At 41.0% G+C, this 16,407-nt stretch overlaps 1 protein-coding gene across 2 annotated transcripts in view; it reads right to left on the bottom strand.

The window, feature by feature from the left end:
* Positions 1-134: 134 nt before the first annotated feature.
* The window catches only part of arhgef12b (Rho guanine nucleotide exchange factor (GEF) 12b), a 58,727-nt gene continuing 42,454 nt past the window's right edge, over positions 135-16,407 (bottom strand). For both annotated transcript variants that reach the window (XM_030069094.1, XM_030069095.1), the window contains exons 26-38: positions 15,328-15,442; positions 15,134-15,234; positions 14,815-14,892; positions 14,286-14,361; positions 13,689-13,856; positions 13,388-13,475; positions 12,741-12,824; positions 12,558-12,652; positions 9,659-9,940; positions 8,250-8,501; positions 7,923-8,122; positions 5,482-5,554; positions 135-5,373 (exon numbers count right to left, since the gene is read on the bottom strand). In XM_030069094.1, coding sequence (XP_029924954.1) covers positions 5,360-5,373; positions 5,482-5,554; positions 7,923-8,122; positions 8,250-8,501; positions 9,659-9,940; positions 12,558-12,652; positions 12,741-12,824; positions 13,388-13,475; positions 13,689-13,856; positions 14,286-14,361; positions 14,815-14,892; positions 15,134-15,234; positions 15,328-15,442 — 1,626 coding nt within the window. In that variant the 3' untranslated portion in view covers positions 135-5,359. The remainder of the gene's footprint in view (positions 5,374-5,481; positions 5,555-7,922; positions 8,123-8,249; positions 8,502-9,658; positions 9,941-12,557; positions 12,653-12,740; positions 12,825-13,387; positions 13,476-13,688; positions 13,857-14,285; positions 14,362-14,814; positions 14,893-15,133; positions 15,235-15,327; positions 15,443-16,407) is intronic.

Below are 16,407 nucleotides of genomic sequence, written 5' to 3'. Positions count from 1 at the left end.
TGTGATGGATGAACTTTAGTGCAAAATGGTAAAAAGTTTTTTTTTTTTTTTTTTTATATCACACCACCAACCTGCCAAGTGGACTAATGCGCATTATCCATAAAACAAACAAACAAACAAACAAACTTCTTGTAAACTTGTAAAGCTTCTTTAATAACATTCAGATACTATTTTCCATCTTCTTGTTTGGGGTTGGGCACTCCAAGCCCCGATCCAAAAAAAAATCAACTAAAACGAAATGACACTTTCCCTTCATTTCAAACAACAGATCAGCCAACTTTACATCTTCTATCTAAATCTCTTACCTTTGTTGTGTTCTCAACAAAGCCAGTGAAACAGAGCTAACAGTACTATCATAAAAATGTAACATTTTGACAGTAATATCTCTAAACACAAATTAATGTTTCATGGATACCTTACCCTCTTTTTTATTTTTATTTTCTTTTTACTCCTTTAAATAGTTTCTGTTAAAACATACATGATTGTATAATGTGGAAAACAGGCAAAAGGCCAAACAAAAGCATTGAACACTGTTTTTCTTTATATTGGAATCTATTTTGTGTGTGTGTGTGTGTGTGTGTGTGTGTGTGTGCATTCTTATCATCATTTAAAAATGGTGCATCTGTGACAGCCTATGATAAATAAATTAACGTAGATTTCAGGCCTCCTTAGGCTACTGTTAGTGTGACTGATAGTGTTTTACTACATTCACCCTGTTTTCTATCTTTCTGGATGTGGATGTGGTCAGAAAAACACTATTTTTGTGGACACAAAGATCATCACGTGCAGCGCCATGACCAGTGGGTATTTACTTATTTTTTGGTGATCTGGGAACACACTTTACCTGATCTGGTGGGAGGGTGCGCACCGGGACTGGCGCAAGGGCGGGTGGGGTGGCGCACCGAAATGGGAGGTTTATTTTGAAGAGTAAGCGCAAAGCGAGGTGTGCTCTTTTGGTAAAAACAAACAAACAAACAAACAAACAAACAAACAAACAAAAAATCATTGCGATAAGAGACGGGATGACCACGTCTAATCTCAGCGCAGCGTCAACTCTATCATTCCTGCAGGTGCTCTGGATGCGTGGCATGTTTAGAGAGCTATTACGCACGTAAGCCATGTGCGTAACAGCTCTCCAAACATGCCAGATTTTCTGCCAACGAGTCACCAGCAACGTGGATTCAGCAATGTGACGCGAAAAACATCATGAAACCATGGTTTTAGAGAACATGCCTTTATTTTCCAGGGAAAATAAAGGCATGTTACAGTGAGGCTACCTTGTGATGAGTGCTAGAATAAACCATGGTGAATTCTCTTCTGTCATTATGTGCCAATTCATCCAGTGTGCTGGTGGGGGTTTGAAAAGGAGTTTTAGGAGCTGATATCACTGTTTTGGAAGCATGGAAGTCACTGCTTCATGTAACCAGTCATTTTTAGATTTTGGTAAAACAGTGCGATGATTTGCTGGGAGGTGCCTTTTTCCCCCTCCGTTCTCTCTCTTTTCTGTTTCCTTTCTTCTAGCTACTTCAAGGTTTGCATCTGCCAGGTGTTTCTCATATCCCGGCGTTTAGAGCAGGGCACAGACTCGCAGGTGGTGGTTGCCTGGCAGCTTCCCTGTGGAGCTGTGATCAGGAAGCACACTTGTTTTTAACTGAGAGGAACATCTTGACCCTGACATCTCAGGATGTGTTGCATTCATGAACAGCTCGGAAAGTATTGTTTTAGAAATACACAGTCTCTCCAGCAAGTGCAAAATCAATTCCCACGCAAATAGGGGGCGCTGTAGCACCCTCAGCACTAGTCCCCAGCCTAATTTAACCCCTGCATGTATTCACCATTGCTACTTTGTTTGAGAATCTGCTTTGAAATAAAAATAATCTGGCCTTAGAGGAAGAGCTTGTTCTGTCCATCTTCACAGTACAGTTGTGTAACAATCTGAGCTGAATGGGCAGGTGGGTTTTTCACAATAACTTTGATAATGAAAACCATCAATCTGCAACAATGAGTGATGATGAGGAGTCAAACACCTGGGAAGGCTCCTGGTGCAGGATCATATGGCTGTTGTGACACTTTCTAGATTGTGACGTTAAAAACCTCATAAGTCGTCTATTAAATTTCGCTATGTGTTTGAAATTCTAAGTGTCTTCACTGTGAAAGATGTTAAATTGGCCTGCTCTGTGCTCAGGGACAGGGGTGATTGTCTTTGGAGGCTGTACCTAAAGGAAGGCAGACAGCCAAGAGTTGGAAAAGAAAAGGTGAGAGGAGACCTTATCACAGGTCACTGTAAGTTCAAAGTCCCTTTCACATGTAATGCTGAAGGTGAAATAATTTCGTGAGGCAAAGCTCTCAACAGGAATGATGAGACATTCTCCTGCTATGTTTGGGGTGGAGAGAGATCCCACTAGTTCAGTGTCTGAAGAAATACAGCAAAAAGTGAAAACAACAACAACAACAACAACAACAAAACATCATACTACTACACCGATAATGCTGAAATGCAGCCAGCACAGCCTTGTTTATCGCTGGGAAGCAGAGCTCAGTTGAGGCAGAGAGATGTTTGAAATACACAGTAAAATTAAATTATACTCCAATTAACATTTACATACTCACACATTGTAAAATTCTCTGCTAAGTGTAGTTAATTCATATATGGTGGAACACAGAATTGCATTTGTTGCCCATTGTGCCTTCTGGGCAGATGGTATGCTTCAGTAGGATGAGATTTTGATCAGCTAGATTTAACTATATTCCTAGAGCCAAGGACTAGTTTTTACTTTATTTTTTAAAGCAAATTTGAATTTGTTGAGTTGTAAAGTTATTGGACATTTTAAGAACCCACACGGTGGTGAAATATCCTCATTAGCTGATCCACGGTCTTCTGGGCTGCAAATGCACAATACTGTATTTCTCTCCATTCGCTTTCATAGGATGGCAAAAAGTTACATTTTTGGCAAATGGACAAATATTAACAAAGCAGATTATTCCAATATAACAAACAACAAGTCCCGGTACCCTTTTGTTTTGTTTTTTTTTGTTGTTGTTTTTTGTGTGTATGTGTGTAATTACAATTATTTGTGAAAGTACTATAAGGTAATTTCTTCCAGGTGCAAGGTTACTATGCAGAAGTCACCTGCAGACAATACGTGCCGGATCTACTTTTCATTGCAAACAGGAAAATAACAAGAAAGGGATCATTTCATTTCTTCAAAAAATGAGAACCAGGACTTGTTGTCTTATATGTATCATATTTATATTGTGCTCTGTTTTGTTTGCGTTTGTTTATGTGATAAAAGTGTTACTTTGGGAGTTGTTTTGCTATGGAAGTGAATGGAGAGATAGAGATCCAGTGTTGTGGGTTAGCACATGAGGATATTTCACCTCCACGTGGCCTCACATCACAGCCAGGTAACTTTACAACCCAACACTCCTCGGTTCAGTTTTGCTTTAAGCATTTTCTGACTCTCCTCTTGTGCCACGTAGAAAATCAAGCAAACTTTTCAAGATTTTACGCTGCTGTTTCCTTTCTGTACAACAACAACTCTGACTGGGACGTGGAGATTCTTACAAACACACACACACACATAACACTCCTCCGTGCATTTAATTCATGTGACCAGCGATTTTACACACGGGACTGAGTGCTCGGGCCCCCTCAGGGACACTGTGACCTCTGCCAAACCCGCTGGAAGGAGGTTATGTTTCTCCTCTGCCAGCAAGATATCGCCAAAAGTTTCAGATTTGGATGAAACCTGGCGGAGAGAACAGTTCTTGGCCCAGAGATCGCTTGATTAGAATTTGATGTTAATCCAGATCTGGGATTCCTGCCATCAGACAATTAGCATTTTTTTTTTTAGCTACAACTATTTCGCTGTGTTGAAATGGTGGGAAAGTCTGACATCTGGGACTTTCTAGCTGCTAAACAACATTGCATTCATGTTCTATTTTCTTGGAAAATCGAATGATTTGAAACAAAAATAGCAGAGCAGCAAAGGCCGCAGGCTTTGAAAGGAGAACTATTCACTGGCAGAGGTTTGGGCTCTGCTGAGTTCCTTCTCTTTTATGGGCTGATGTGGCACGCTACATGTGGCTGTTTCAGCACTTGGAAATACGGTGGACTCTCCTGGCCAAGATAAGTGAATTTCAGATGTGCGATGATGCCTGCATGCTATGTCCGTCATCAGGATCATCTGTTACCATCGCGTCAAGTGGAGTCATTTCAAGTGCTTATGTCGTGCACAGGTTGTTTCATCTTACATTTTGAAGTGTAATATTCTTTAACAAATGGAAGCAGAACTGAAAGAAAGAGTGCGAGGATCCTGCAGGTCCGCGGGGGTGTAGTGTGTAAAAGGAGAGTTGATTTAAAGACCCATTCATGCACAACCAGAACAAACACTTTACCAGCATGTATTGCATTGTGGCCTTGTTACTCATTCTCTGATCATACCCATCTGATCACGGAACAACAGTTACAAGCATCTAGTCATGTATAGCCTATTAGCCTTTTGAGCGTATAATTTTTTTTTTTAAAACATCTGAAGCATTGTTTTTGTTTCCGCTCATGATTAAAGTGTTTTTAAGTGGAAGTGTTATGGGGTGAGTTTGACAAGAAATTCATGGCAGTTTAAAACAAACATGAAAAGACTTTTAAGAGGTCAGGGAGATTTGGGGATGGTGATGGAATCGGAGGAGATCCTTCATCCTTGGTTTGTGCGGTGATCGCTGCGTTAAGTGATGTGCGGTTAAGCAGCCGGGTCCTGGGTTGAATACGCAGTGGTTACATATTTCTTGCTTTACATCCACATAAGCTTAATATGTCACAGCAGTGCTCTGGGTCCCGAGCAAAGAAAATCTTCTCGGATTCTCAGAAGAGCATTCGGGCTCCTGCCACAGTCACCCTCTTCATCGTTCTTGTCATTTGCAATTCATTCTCACCTCTATATCTGTGTGGCGCCACAGACAGCGGTGGGCGGAGGGTGTGTATGACTTGTGTAGCCATTTTCCGTAGTCCAGTGTTTGAGATATTTCATACAGTTGATTATTATTAAAACAAACAACGGTGACTGCTCACTTATATCGTGAATCGCCCGCGGTACTTCAGTGGAGTTCTCTTTTTAGTAACAGACCTTCATCGCGTGCAAATGCTTGCAAATGCGTCTTGCATTTGAAAATACTGGGTTTATAGTGGAACTGTCCTGTCCTGCTGCTGTTGCTCCACTCCTTCTCATGTGCGCCTGGAGTCTGCCACTTTCCATGGCCACGTTGAGCCTCCTGTTACGCAGCAGCAGCAAAGTAAGTGGTTGAGGAGGCATCCAGGTGAAAGGGGTATCATGGGACTTCCTTTCAATTTTCAGTTCAGTCATTACTGAATCCTATCTGGAGAGACAAAGAAAGAAAGAGAGAGAGAGAGAGAGAGAGAGAGAGAGAGGATTCATAATCAGCTGAGCACAATGGTTGCAGTCGGGAAGCGACAGGGTAACGTACCATTGCTCTCATCCGAGTCAGTAGCCGTGTCACTCAGTGTTTGGCGCAGCTGGTTGTACTTCATCTCCACCTCCTGAAAGTAGACCATGATCAGAAATCCATCCACTGAGCCAGAGATTAGACACAGAAAAACATCATCAAAAATGGATGACTGAAGCTAAATGTGGCCTATACAATGCTCTCTGTCCACAAATTTTGGTTAGTCATGTACTGCTGTTTAAATTGTTAATACTTAAATTGTTAATTGTTAATACTTCTGTTTAAATTGTTCATATTTCTATTTTTTTTAATAATCCTTGTTTATAGTGTTTATATTGCTTACTGCTATTTATCATGTGTATACTGTATATTTCTTCTAAATTTGCACATTGACCTACCTCTATGCACATTTTTTACACCCATGCACACAGTTTTTTCTGTTTTTTTTTTTTTTTTTTTTGTTGCACATTGCTTTTTGCACACTGGGTTGTACTTAGATCCTATTCTGTTGTACTTAGATCTTATTCTTTATTTTTTTAAAATCTTTTTTTATTGATTTATTTAATCTGTAATCTGTGGATACTGCTGAAAAACTGCAAATTTCCTGCGGGATGAATAAAGTATCTATCTATCTATCTATCTATCTATATTAACAGCTAAAATGGATGACTGAAGCTAAATGTGGCCTATACAATGCTCTCTGTCCACAAATTTTCGTTAGTCATGCAACACAGTTGATTTATGTCATATTCTTGACGGGAAAGCTGACCTGGAAAACAGCAAAGCGGAGAGTGAATTAAAAGGTGCACTATGCAAAACTGAGGGTTGATTCAAGTGAGGACTGTCTAGACTCAAGAAACCGTGGAATAAATGCTTGATTCATCAGTGTGAACCATGTAGACTCAACCATCAAATTTTGTGGCTATCCCATGTTTTTTTTTTTTTTTTTGGCTCAATCATCATAGCTCATGCATTGAAATTGTATTATTTGTCAGTTGAGTCGAAAGGTTCCTTGCTTCAGTGCAGCTGTACGTAATGTATTTTTAACCAGTCTTCCAGTAACACACTGAAATTGTCCATGTGTAATTTGTGCCTCAATGGTGACCCCTATTGTTCATTAATATAATAACAACAAATTAAAAGATACAACTCGGCCACTGCTGAGGCACATTCTGGCTGTGAAAATGGGGGAGCTGTAAATTTTATATGATGCAAGCTGCTTGGCTGATTGTACACATGCCGAATTGACCAGAATATGGTGCCACTTTGTAAAATAAGCCTCAAGTTATTTTATCTGGGGCAAATTGCTAGAATTTCACAAGCTGTGCGAAGGCTTTAATCTCAGCTTTGAGAAACCTGGACCTGGAGTATTCTGATGTATTTAACTGAGATGTGTTGACAGATGACATGAACTCAGCTGCTCAAAGCCAAGAGTATGAAAAGATCACAAACCTGTCCATCATTGAAGCCGAACTTTTGCTGAAGTGCAGGTAAATATCATCAGGTAACAGATTTCAGACGATGAAATGTGCGCACACTGCTTCAGAGGGTTTCAAGTATGGCGGCAGACACAAAGACTTCAGGGAATGCCTACCTCACATAACGCCCACCTCATTTTCCTCATGGATGTGCTAAAATATGGTTAGGTTTATGCATCAGAGTAGAGATGGTTAGGTTTAAGTGTGGATTAAAGATGGTTATGGTTACGCCATAGTTTGGTGTGGTTAAGGTGAGGGTCTGGATGAGGGGGCGCTCCATGAGGTTGGTGTTCCTTGAGGTCACCACTGGATCCTTCAGACCCTTTGGAGACACGCCAATGAAAATGCAATCTAGGGGGTTTAAAAACGTACTTGTCTGCCAGTATAATAAAAGCGAAATGTCCTCAAACTAAAATTTTCACTGCAAAAACTCAAAATCTTACCAAGATTATTTGTCTTATTTCAAGTCAAAAATGTCTTATTCCTAGTCAAAATATCTCATTACACTTAAAATAAGACATGATCACCTCAGAAGTAACTTGTTTTTGGACAATTGTCACTTGTTTCAAGTGAAAATTTGCTTGAAACAAGTGAAAATTTGCTTGTTTCATTGGCAAAATTTGTTTCTTGTTTCAAGCTAATTTTTACTTATTTCAAGTGAATTTTCACTTTTTCCACTGGCAAATTTTGCCAATGAAACAAGCAAATTTTCACTTATTTCAAGTGAATTTTCACTTGAAACAACTGAAAATTGTCTAAAAACAAGTTTCTTCTGAGGTGATCATGTCTTGTTTTAAGTGTAATGAGATATTTTGACTAGAAATAAGACATTTTTGACTTGAAATAAGACAAATAATCTTGGTCAGATTTTGCGTTTTTGCAGTGTTGGACCGGGATATGAGCAAGTAACCACGATACTGTGTTCACCTAAACAAAGCCAGTGACTTGGGAATCAAAACTGCCACTAAGTGAAGCCTGCCGTACCTTCAGATGCTGCAGACTGGCCTGTAGGAGGCGCAGGTGAGTCATGAGCTGCCGGTTGAGGTTGGGGCCGCCGTCCCCTGTCTGCGAGGAGGAGGACAGCAGTTTCTTCATGTCGATTCCCACATCACCTCCTCCTCCCCCGTCATCATCAGTGCTGCTCTCTTCAGAGCCACCGCCGAAATCCAAAACCACAAAGTTGCCTGGATGGAGAGGCAGAGCGGGTGGACAGAGAGAGAAATAGATATAAACGACGCAGAGAAAACAATTCTAGATTTTTTATGGTTTCATTCAGACGCTTTTTTTTTTTCTTCTTTTACATCTTCTCACCATCGCTTTCGGTCGGCTCAAACAACCCTATGTGTCCAGGTGGGAGCACAGGGTCGTTTTTCTCTAAACTCCTCTCAGGTGCTCGGCTCTCCTCGAACACAGCGGACGGCCCCTCGGAGCTCCCACATGAGGAGGCCCTCAGCAGACACCCAGGGGCCCCGCTCTTCCTCTGTTTTCTCTCCTCTGTCTCCTCTTTCTCCTCCTCCTCTCTGCTTATCATGTGGTTAAGAAGGAGCTGCTTCAGCATCGCCACTAGCAAACAGGGGAAACGGAAAAATCTGTACTAATATTCAGTATAATATATAATATTCATTGTAATATTCATTAATATAATATTCAGTATTCAGTTTTACCAATTTAAAACTGATCTTTTGGCGTTTGACTCATTCTATCTCAGTTGGTTGCTAATGTGACATTTGATCTAACTCCACAGAAGTGATTTTCCCACAGATAGTCCAGTAATTTTAGGCCAAAATTGGGGTCAACCTAGGACAAATTGCAAGAGAAGCAAACTCAACTGATTTTGTATCCTCAGTTTGTCCTGAATGAGGGAAAAAAGTCCCAGGAAATCCCATTGGTGGAAAGTTTTGAAAATCACCTATTTATGACCACATATTACCAAAAAACACTGTTTTTAACACACAGGGGAAAGGGGTTCAAAATTTTACTTTCAGATATCACTATAAAAATTCACAAGTCGATTACACACACAAAGACAAGAAAAAAAGTCAATTACAAGTTCTTTGAATTATTCTGTTTAGACATGCATATCACACATTATCTGATTTGATATGCACTAATTGGAATATTAGGAATAAATGCCAGAAGAGACATTTAAACAGTGAATTAAAAGGTTACTATATATACAGTAACCTTTTAATTCACTGTTACGTGGTAACCTTTTAATTCAAGGTTACTATATATATAGTAACCTTTTAATTCACTGTTCAAATGTCTCTTCTGGCATTTATTCCTTATATTCCAATTAGTGCATATCAAATCAGATAATGTGTGATATGCATGTGTAAACATAATAATTCAAAGAACTTGTAATTGACTTTTTTTCTTGTTTTTGTGTGTGCAATCATCTTGTGAATTTTTATAGTGATATCTGAAAGTAAAATTTTGAACCCCTTTCCCCTGTGTGTTAAAAACAGTGTTTTTTGGTAATATGTGGTCATAAATAGGTGATTTTCAAAACTTTCCACCAATGGGATTCCTTGGGACTTTTTTCCCCTCACTCAGGACAAACTGAGGATACAAAATCAGTTGAGTTTGCTTCTCTTGCAATTTGTCCTAGGTTTTTTCATAAAATGACTGGACTAAGAGGTAAGTGAGCCAGTTTTAAGTTGTAAGTTCTCCAGTCATGCAAGAACAATGTGCCTAAGCTGAACATAACAGGAACCTACATGTCCTTAGAGCTTCTTCGGCTCTGAAGGAAGGGAGGTCAAAGGGGTTCTCTTGGTTTTCGATGGCAATGCCCTGACGTGACCTTTCCTGCAGGAAGGGCAGCCTGTCCGCCAGCTGTCCATCCAGGAAGGCCTCGAGTTCCTCTTCATCCACCTCTTCCTCCTCTGGCTCCCGTCTGTCTGCCAGGGCCGACTCCTCCTCCTCGTCTTCGGACTTGATGCCTTCGAAAGGGTTGAGACTCGGTGGAGCTGGGAGGCCCGGAGAACAGGCTGGGTCTTTATCTGGGATGCATGTAGATGCACTGATGTTACAGCCAATGCAATATTACAAACCATGTGTGATCACGTTTAAAGGGGTCACTGTGTAGTAAATGTTTGGCCCAGTTACTACAATTTCCCCACATTTTACACTGCAACAAATCACTTTGCAAATCAAGCAGGCAACTTCAGATTTCACAACATACACTATACGGACAAAAGTATCGGGCCACATCTCTTAATCATTGAATTCAGGTGTGTCATTCAGTCCCGTTGCCGCAGGTGTATAAAATCTAGCAGCTAGCCGTGCAGTCTGCCTTTACAAACATTAGTGAAAGAATGCAATAGGAAGCCACCGCTGCAACAAGTCAGCTGCTCAAGTTTCTTCCCTCCTAGATATTCCACCATCAGCTGGAAGTGGGATTATTGCATAGTGGAAGCGTTTAGGAAGCACAGCGACTCGGCCACCAGGGGGCGGCAACACGTAAAGTTAGCGCCGAGGCTCATAGTGCGTAAAAGTGTCCGACGCTGGACGATGGAGTGGTGTAAAGCACGCCGCCGCCGGACTCTGAAACGGACAAATGCTCCTCTGGATGAATGGGCAAAAATGGGCAAGTCACGAAAATACAACAATGCTCCCTGGTATGATCCTTTAAGACAGGGGTCACCAACCCAGTCCTCAAGGACGCCCTGTCCTGCAGGTTAGGGTTTCAGCTCTGCTCTTGCACACCTGACCCAATTAAGGTCCACGCATCTTCCTGCATGCCCTGTTCAGGTAGATCTGCTTCAACCAATCAGCATGAAGCCCTTAAATGGAGCAGGTGTGAAAGAGCAGAGCTGAAACCAAAACCTGCAGGACAGGGGGCCCTTGAGGACTGGGCTGGTGACCCCCGCTTTAAGAGTACCAGGGCCTTTCCATTGAACAAGTTTGAACAATAGCAGGAGCCTGGCACGGTTAGACCTAAATACAAAGAATCTTAATGTCATCAGTGACACCAGTGTTTACCTGCTATTTCATGTCAAAATGGCTGCTTACAAAGATTCTTTCGAGGGGTGATAACTGAATTTAATCTTTTTTTTTTTTTTTTTTTTTTTTTTTTGCAGCAGACTATGTTACATCAGTCTGAGAATTTCCTTCACAGAACTTACACAGACACATCCTAAACTACTGTCATGGAACTTGCCCTTGAGCTGTTTACTAATCTCTTTTCTCAGTTAAGTTGGGACAAAGATTTGTGAGAGAAACTTTATGATCTCTGCTCCATGTTTGTGAAGCAAACAGCACCAAAATTATACTTGTGTTATGCGCTGAGGCGGATCTACGGGTGGGCCTGGATGGGCGTAGGCCCACCCAGATTGACAGCTTGCCCACTCTATCAGATTCAAGACCAAAAAATAACTAACTAAATAAATAAATGTTTTAATGTCCTTTTTACAACGTTTATTTTATGCTCGTTTACAACCTCTCGGCTCGTTTACCGAGAGGTTTTTTTTTCTTTCATCATATCATTTTATACACGTATATCTAAAAAAATAAACAAAATGAAATAACAGGCCCATCCAGAATTTTTTAGGCCCACCCATTAGCCATGTTCTGTATCCGCCACTGGTTATGCGTACCATTTTGATCAATTAAATCATTATCTCGTTAAATCGGAGCTGTAAGTACAACTGCTGTAACAGGAGCTTTGCTGAGATAACAGTGACAGTATCTGCTGCTGGGTGGATACGGTGACGTCGGTTCGCAGCACAAAACATGGACGGCTGCCCTGTTCTTCCAGTACAAACAGAGCTAAACTTTCTCACAGATTGTGGAAGGAGCGAAAGGCCAATGGAAAAATCACTTTATCCTCTTGAGGAAGAAAATACAGGAAGCAATGGGATTTATGGGAATTGTAGACTCAGCTTTGAAAAACACCGGCACTAAACAATACCACAATTGTCCTGACCATTTGTTGATAGTAATTATACAAAGATATCGCAATTGTCTTGACTATTACACACTGATGTGTCACCTTTAAATAACAGTTTTATGGTTAGTGAAGTGGTCTGGACTTTAGAAAATGGATCTCTATTTCTGTCTCTTGTCCCACTGCCCTCTCTTTTTCCAAATGTGAATCACCACTGTATGTTTTCATTGTTGTTACACTGCAAAAAGTCAAATCTTACCAAGATTATTTGTCTTATTTCAAGTAAAAATGTCTTATTTCTAGTCAAAATATCTCATTACACTTAACATAAGACATGATCAGCTCAGAAATAACTTGTCTTTAGACAATTTTCACTTGTTTCAAGTGAAAATTTACTTGAAACAAGTTAAAATTTGCTAGAAACAAGAAACAAATTCTGCCAATGGAACAAGCAAATTTTTACTTGTGACACAAGTGAACAAGTAAAAATTTGCTTGTTCCATTGGCAGAATTTGACTAGAAATAAGACATTTTTACTTGAAATAAGACAAATACTCTTGGTAAGATTTTGACTTTTTGCAGTGTAGGTCTACAGCTTCATATGTGGATTGAGAGAAAATCTAGTTAGATAGCAATCTGAAAGAATTTATGTTACTGGGGGTTAGAGGTGATAAATAACACCTCAAGATGGGGATAAAAAATTGCCAAAGTGACACAGTCCTTGCAGCTACCTGGAGATGAGACACTTCCTGATGATGTGCAGTGAGAATCTTTGCTCAGCTTGGTCATCCCAGGGTTGATGATCTCAATGGCGTCCCGCTCAGCACTGAAACACACACACGTTCACCTATATTAGACACTCGGACAAAACGAGAAAAGAGCAGAAACCAGAGCGCGTGTGTCAGTGGACTCACTCTGTCTGAACTAGAGGTATGACGTCGTTGTGTGGCTTGGCCTTCTTCATGGCGTCAGCACACTGTGTGATGAGACACTGCCACCTGGGTGAACAAGTTTCAAGTTTCAAGACCTTTATTTGTCCCCGGGGGCAATTGATTCTGCCACAGTAGCAGTAAAAAAACAGTACAACAACATCGACAACAACCACGATGACAACAACAGAGTCAGACACACAGCACAACAACAACCACAAGGAGACACACAAGGCAGACAGTAGTAAATAAATCAGTAGTTAAAAAAAAAAAAAAAAAAAAAAAAAATCAGTAGTAAGTAAATAAAATAAATAAAAAAGTGCATACTTGAATAAAATGGGAACTAAAGGTGATGCTACCTGTACTGTACAGAGTTGAGCAGTGATATGGCGGAGGGTATGAAGGAGAATTTGTATCTGTTAGTTTTGGCTAAAGGTTGTCTGAGGCGGGAACCAGAGGGCAGGAACCTAAATTCTGAGTGCAGGGGGTGAGTGCTGTCGGACATGATGGATCTGGCCTTCTTTGAAAGCTGATTATTGTACAGTTCTGAGAGGAGAGGAGATCACACAGCAGGATGAGGAAAAAGGAAGCAAACGTTTGCCGCGTCGCACTGTCGGCGGTGCCAGACTTACGTTTTCTGATCCGACACCGTCTGAGCCATGAGCTCGTAGATCTGAGCCCCGTTGTCTGACATGGACAGCACGAAGAAGGACTTGTTGTCTGAGGAGGACAACAGGCAAATGCTATTATTGTGTATTGTAAAATGCACTTTTATTAAAATCAGCGTTCACACAAGATTTTTCAACAGAACACAATCTCCTCACAATCTCACAATCAAAATAGCAACCAAACTCAGTGAATCATGAGTGCAAAATAAAGAACAAAAAAAAAAAAAAATACAAAAGCCTGAAAATATTTCTGAGTGGTTTGTACCTGTGGCTACTGAGCGGACCAAGACGGTGTTGAGCTTGATGATGGGGCTGAAGATGTGCTTGGTTTCGGCGGTGCCAGCCAGGTTCTTGCTGTGGCATTTCAACACCAGACGCTCGTCCTGTTTTTGCAGCAAAACCAGAATGTCCTCCAGGAGGATTGTGTACAGCTCTTAAAGAAAAAAAAAATGATAAGAAGAAGAAATGTGATACCAGTGCGCCATTAAAAGACACTAATTGCATCAAAAGAAGACACTACTGCTAAGGGAGGTTTTAAGGTAATGATGTTTTGCATAACCCTTTACTGACTATAGATGTATGAATTAAGATTAGATTAATTATTTCTAGCGGGTTAATTGTCCATTGAAGCACTGGAGAATGGAACATTGATAAGAATAGAACAAATTCAGAATAATGATTATAATACAGCAAGTAATTACAACAATGGAATAATTTAACAAGAAAGATAAGGACACACTGTCTTTGTTGATAGATTTACATACAGGACATGGCGCAGAGTTGGAGAATGACAACTTATCAAGTAAAACTAGAAATGTGGTGTGTTGTGTGTGTGTGTGTGTGTGTGTGTGTGTGCATATACCAATTGTCTTGTCTTTATTGACCTTCCAAGAGAGAGGTCCCTCATGCACCATCTTCCTCTTGGTCAAGTCCAGATTCTGTAGGACAAAGAATTATCTTTGATCACGCCAATACAACATACAGTTCAGACGTATCAATAACCTGAACACCTCATTATCATTATTATGATTGGAGACTGGCCAATAATACAGGGTGACCCAAAAAAACGGGAATCTTTCAAGTGCGTATTGGCAGACATGAGCAAGTGGCAGCACAATTTTTAAAAAATGAATATTCCATCATTGTTTCTTAAATGGCATGTTTTAAGGTTTCAGTTACTATGAATAAAATATTTTTCTTCCATCACTCTTGGTTTTATTGGATTGTTAAAAAGTTCCCGTTTTTTTGTGTCACCCTGTATATGATAAACGGAATGTATCACAATATGTTTGAAATCACTGAAGTGCAAACTATCTCTCTTTTTATTCGATGCACTGTGGAAAATGTTTACGTTTAGCTCTTTCAGGAGGTCAGAGGTTAAAAATTCTCACCTTGAACTCCCAGATCATGGGGTTTTCACTCTGTTTTAGCGAGGAGAGGTCCAACCTTCTCTGGTATTCCACGAGCCTCTGTGGAGAAAGCAACACGGCTGGTTATTAGCTGCTTTTCCAACATAACGGTTGAACAACGTTTTGAGGATGACAGCAAGGAACAACGAGAGAGAGGGAGGTGACACGGAGCTGCAGGCACAAGGTATGCGCTTTAGGCAGGATGTCCCAGAAATCTGATTTTGGGGTCAAACCAATATACCAGAAAACCTGTGTGTTGGTGTAACCCTGATGGTCACACACTTGAGTCCGATGCCTGTACCTGTCTGTTCTCAGCCTCCTTTACAGCCTGGTTGACATGGTTTACGATCTTCCTGCAGCATTCTCCGGCCTTCCTCACCTTTTCTCTCTCTTCAGCGTCCTCTGTGGGGAAATAACACACACACACACACATCACCAAAACCCACCTGCCTATCAACCTGCTGTCTTCAGTCACATAGATCAAACTAACTTTACCTGTGTACTTGGCTATACTCTCCAGTAGGAGCGGGTATTTGGTCAGTCTCTGCATTTCCACTGGAATGATGTCCTTGAGCTGCAGCCTGCGGCACAGACGGTTACTCTCAGCTTCCTGAAGAGTGAGAATGACAATAAGGAGGATCATCGCTATAGTGCCCTCACCTGAAACAGAGATATATGGGTATGTATCGGGGATATATCACATGAATATAGGCCTATATTATCACAGCCCGTGTTGGGTAACCATCAGATAGTATCACTTTCATCAGTGAGCATTGTATGGATCATTTTATTTTTGGCATTTCTGCTTTATTTGACAGTCACAGCAGAGAGAGAGAGAGTTCGGATTCAAACCCAGGACGCTGCGATCAGGAGCCAGCCTTAACAAGTGGTACACACTCTTACCAGGTGAGCGACTGTGGCGCTCCATCAGCGAGCATTGCAACTAATAACTATTACAGTTTTTAAAACAGTTGCTAATAAAAAACATTACCTCTGCCAAGAAGGTGAAACCTCTGCCACGGGTTGTGCGATCACCCCTGCCTGTCTATCACTCTAGCAGCAGCATATTTAAAAACACACTCAAGCGATTTGCATGAACTTTGGAGGGGAGTTTGGTCACGGCCCGGCGAAGAGGTGATTAACTTTTCTGGCCATTCAGTTTCATGGAGCAACGTGTGGGGCTAAGCTCAAACAGGGGCATAGTTTCTAAAAGCATCCATGTGACGCCATGAAACCCAGCAGGGAGGATGCTCAGGCAGCACTGTTCAACTTCCCAAGACGTTTGGCCAAAAGAATCATGTCCTATGACAACAACACTGCCTAAAGGGGGCGGGGCTTAACACAAACCGTGGCGTTGGTCCGTGCTTTATGAGGTGCCTTTTTGGAATTCTTCTTATGACCGTCTCTAACAATCAGACCAAAATTGCATTATCCAAAAACACCAATAACTCATTAACATCATAATTACCACTCTCTGTTTGTTGAACAAGTTCAGATGGAAGAAAAGTTGAGGTGGAGGTTTTCAGTTGACCAAAAAAAGGATGACAAGAACAGTGAACATAGACGAAAGACATG

Source organism: Myripristis murdjan, chromosome 14 (assembly GCF_902150065.1).
Source record: "Myripristis murdjan chromosome 14, fMyrMur1.1, whole genome shotgun sequence".
NCBI lineage: Eukaryota > Metazoa > Chordata > Actinopteri > Holocentriformes > Holocentridae > Myripristis > Myripristis murdjan.
This window is presented reverse-complemented; position numbering and strand designations above follow the sequence as displayed.